The sequence below is a fragment of the Pecten maximus genome, chromosome 19, assembly GCF_902652985.1.
Source record: "Pecten maximus chromosome 19, xPecMax1.1, whole genome shotgun sequence".
NCBI lineage: Eukaryota > Metazoa > Mollusca > Bivalvia > Pectinida > Pectinidae > Pecten > Pecten maximus.
In genome coordinates this window covers 10,864,124-10,868,692 of record NC_047033.1, presented here as the reverse complement: position 1 = coordinate 10,868,692, position 4,569 = coordinate 10,864,124, and the positions used below count along the sequence as shown (strand labels likewise).

Sequence of the window (4,569 nt, the reverse complement as noted above, 5' to 3'; positions counted from 1 at the left end):
TTGGTCTTTTGCACCTCTATCCAATAAGTTTTCAACATTTGCTATTTCGGATTTTTCGGCTTCTTGATGTGATTACGTTTGGCCCTTAGCATCCACTGACTAGTCCCAGAAGGGCGACACAGCTGTATGATACAGATTAAATCATTTTGGCTCTACATCATCCAACTCTCAATTTATTTGGAAAGGTAATATTGCCTACCATCGAATATTTATTTCAATACTAGCGAGCTGAATTATGATATTTGATTTCTTTATCTATAGTGAAGATCCAAATTTACCATTATCTTATCTCTAAGATCTGGTAATTCGCGATCCGACTATATCATAGTATACACGCACTAAAATGGCGGCTATATGTGTGTGTCTATTGGCTCTGCTATGTCTAGGTTTTCCAGCCAAAGGTTACAGTAAGTACAACCGGGTAGCAAATGAAACCTTGCATACGATATCACTTAGACTGGCCACCGGTTTCTAGAATATTAAAATTAGAAATTAGATTGAGCTCTATGATTTTGGTCAGGAGGATATGTCTGATTCAATACAGTCATGGTAACATATACAGTCTTGACATTCTGTACTCACCATTATTCCGGGGAGTTCTTTTCCGGATCTGACCAGATTCTAAGTTTCTTACTAAGGGGAGAAAATCTAATATAAGAATTTTTTAGGGCAATTCTTACAAAAACCGTAATGGATGGTAGCCAGTCTAGATATCACTTAACAACGCTGCTGTTTATGACATCTTTAGGTCTTGCATGAAAATGTAGATCTTGAGATAAACATCTCCCTTGCTATAAGGTTAACAGAAAGCCGGTCTACTTGAAAAAGAGTAGCAGAGTTGAAAAGATACTATTGACAAAACACAAGGAGAATATTCTTCCGAAACAAAAATTTTCCTATAGGAAAGCAGTAGAGAATTTAAGGACAGTTCCTTAGATGTACGTTTTCCCTTAAATCAAATAATGTTTTTTTTAGAGTGAAAACGCTTCCTTGAGATATGGAATGTTGAAAAAAACATATGGGTCAAGAGCTTCAGTAGAGTAGGCATCTTCTGTCCCAACGACGACACCTACCATACAAACTAAGTCAAATAAGGTTTACGTCACAGTCTTAAAATGAGTGAACTAGGATAGGGTGGTGTAAATGCAGAATTTATATATCTGGTTTCAATTGAAAGATCGTGAAGTGTTTATTGATGCATTTGGTATATGAGCTCATCCTTTGTTTCACAGCTCCTCATTTCCATGATTATCGGAAGATGGGAACGGTCGACAACAGCGCTGTTGACGAGGCCTCGGGTCTAGCTGCCAGTCGCGCCCATAGGAATGTCCTCTACACACACAACGATTCAGGTGGCCACAATCTCATCTACGCCATCGACGCCACTTCCGGTCACGTGATTTCTACAATCACAATAAGTGGAGCTAAAAGTCACGACTGGGAGGACATTGCTTGTGGACCATGCCCAGACAAAAATGGTCACTGTATCTACATAGCCGACACCGGTGGAAACTATCACGGAGAGGCCAACGTCCTTTATAAGGTCGAGGAACCAGATCATCTGCACCACACTCAGACCATTTCCGTGGGGCACTCTGACATGCTGCACTTTAGGTAAAGAAACTGTGCCTTCGTCAAAACAAATACACGATTACATTGATTACATTGAAAATCGAATTGATTCTAATTCAAATACGGGGTAAGAAGTGCAATATATAAACAAAATATAGATTTGCTCTGAAACGCTTAAAAGGCACAAGGAGAATAAGACCAGGTGTTCAGGAAAAGGACACCATTATAAAATTGTAATTATATAGTCAGGGATGACGTGCTAATGTAGATAATTCCTGGCCACACAAAAATTACATGTTTTTTTTAAAAATGCAATCTGGAAAGAGGTATATCAATTCCCCATCTGAAATGATTATAAACTTTCATTTTTATATTCAAATTATCACTATGGCTAAAATAGAAAATAAAATATATATACGTATATATATATCAGATCAACACAACCATCATCAGATCTCCGTAACAATGACAGTTATCGAGCACGGCTATAACCCCAATAGAATAATTGTGTTCCATTCCGCATTTTAATTTAAAACAGTTGTGCTAACGTGTCAATTTGTTTCAGTTGGAGCGAGAGCAATTGCGAAACAATAATGGTCGGTAAGGATGCTGAAATCTATCTCATTTCCAAAGTCGGCAATGGACGCGGCAAGTTTTTCCACATTCCCAAATCCAATTGGGGCCGTAGTTCAACTGTGCACGTTTCCAGCTCAGCAACCCTTGACACATACTCTAGCCACAACGGTCCTGTTGGTGGAGACATCTCCCCTAACGGTCACGAGGTCATTATAAAGATGATTGATCACGTGCTATTCTGGTATGTTATTGAAGAAACTAGTTATACCGTTAACAGTTCCTCAGTGAAGGATCACAATGTTTCACTTATTTTGATATATGATATTATTTTCGTGAAGGTCAAAATATAACGTATATATACAAATGTTACTTTTTGTACTAGTGTGGTTTACTATTGGTAACCGTTCTTGCAACAGCTTTGGTAGTTTAATATGGTTATACAATGTAATATGACTTTATTGCATGTGCACATTTAATATAGACATGAGGGTTCAACTTCGCTAGCCAAAGGTGTTCAATGTTATACTCTCCATTTAAAAGGAAAGTGTTGTATTAAACACCATTGGTGAGTGGAATTGATGTGGATACAGATACTTGATAATACGATATATATAGATTGTATTTTTTTTTTTTTTTTTGTAATTATTTATTTTTTCAAGAGCATTTTGACAATTAAAACACAGCATATAATCATTCATCATTATCTATCGTCATTAACATCATTTTTTTTCATCATCTTTCAGTATATTGTAAATCTTATCTTAAAGCTGTATTTTGACATTGCCACCATTGTCTTTTCTTTGTATTTTGCGGTCATATGTATATTTCATCATTAATGTTTTACGGGGGAGACAGATTTTTCAACTTGTGTCTGAACCTATTATAATATTTGCAAATAGAATATATATTTGAACGAATCACTAAAGCATACTGTTTAACATCCCCAGCAGGACACACCACCTGGTCACATTATACTGGCAACGGGCCACTCCTAAATGAGATGCAGCGCTAAGTAGGAGTAATTGAAAATAATGTCAAGTATCGCGATATATAACGGATTATGGTTTTCTATGTACATGTATAATTCGTTTCCATATATAAGCATAGGCCGACATTCAGTATACTTTGTTCTTATTTATGATATTTCAAACGACGAGGAGTAAGTAACAACTTATCTCTTTAGGTACATTCCACACGAAAATTACGCTGAGGGACTAAAACGGAATCCGCAGACTCTTCCTTACCACAGGGAACGACAAGGCGAATCAGTGTGTTGGGACTCGCATGGTAACGGCTACTATACTCTCAGCGAAGGTTCCCAACCGCCATTATATTACTATGAACGTCTCGACTAAGACATTCGAACTACCTCATATACAAAATGTATATAATGTATATACTGATTTATGATTCATTTATAAAAACTGTCCATAAAACATTTGATTTCAATGCTGTCATTGTGGATCGGTCGTCATGAAAAAAACAACATTTTAGGACCGGAATGTCAGTAAGAATACATTGAGAAAATTTTCCTCGACTTATCGACAATTCGCACCGTGCATAAGTAGGTCAACTAAATGCAACGTCAGGTTCTGAACACAGGAACAATTGTGGTGAGAATGTAACGATAAGTGTCAAGCTGATGATCGCCTAACATTTCAATTTTCATATTTTACACATCGGCATTACCCCTAAATGTGCTGCGCATTAACCAGACAGAAGGGAGTACAATGGCTTTAGTTCGACAGCTGTTTGATGACAATTTATATCCTTCCTCACATGTGTAGTATAGGTTTACGTTTAAAAGGGGAATAAGCCTAATAATATACAACACTGACATGACATCCCCGGTCATTTATTATACAACACTGACATGACATCCCCCGGACATTTATTATACAACACTGACATGACATCCCCCGGACATTTATTATACAACATTTACATGATATCCCCCGGTCATGTATTATACAACACTGACATGACATCCCAGTCATGTATCATACAACACTGACATGACATCCCCCGGTCATGTATTATACAACACTGACATGACATCCCAGTCATGTATTATACAACACTGACATGACATCCCCCGGACATTTATTATACAACACTAACATGACATCCCAGTCATGTATTATACAACACTGACATGACATCCCCGGTCATGTATTATACAACACTGACATGACATCCCCCGGTCATGTATTATACAACACTGAGATGACATCTCCCAGTCATGTATTATACAACACTGACATGACATCCCCCGGTCATTTATTATACAACACTGACATGACATCCCCAGTCATGTATTATACAACACTGATATGACATCCCCCGGTCATGTATTATACAACACTGACATGACATTCCCCGGTCATTTATTATACAACACTGACATGACATCCCCCGGAC

General features: G+C 37.5%; 1 protein-coding gene across 1 annotated transcript; it reads left to right on the top strand.

The window, feature by feature from the left end:
- The first annotated feature begins 304 nt into the window (after nucleotides 1-304).
- LOC117317890 lies at nucleotides 305-3,586 on the top strand. Its single transcript, XM_033872860.1, has 4 exons — nucleotides 305-407; nucleotides 1,233-1,614; nucleotides 2,138-2,389; nucleotides 3,332-3,586. Exons 1-4 carry the CDS (start codon nucleotides 344-346, stop codon nucleotides 3,501-3,503), a joined length of 870 nt encoding a protein of 289 aa, XP_033728751.1. The 5' UTR covers nucleotides 305-343; the 3' UTR covers nucleotides 3,504-3,586.
- The last annotated feature ends 983 nt before the right edge of the window (nucleotides 3,587-4,569 follow it).

Excerpts from the sequence above, each read along its gene's own strand:
- LOC117317890 (XM_033872860.1), top strand. The coding sequence starts at position 344 with ATGGCGGCTATATGTGTGTGTCTATTGGCTCTGCTATGTCTAGGTTTT. Across the intron at positions 408-1,232 it reads TTTTCCAGCCAAAGGTTACA|CTCCTCATTTCCATGATTAT; the intron begins GTAAGTACAACC and ends TTTGTTTCACAG. Across the intron at positions 1,615-2,137 it reads TCTGACATGCTGCACTTTAG|TTGGAGCGAGAGCAATTGCG; the intron begins GTAAAGAAACTG and ends AATTTGTTTCAG.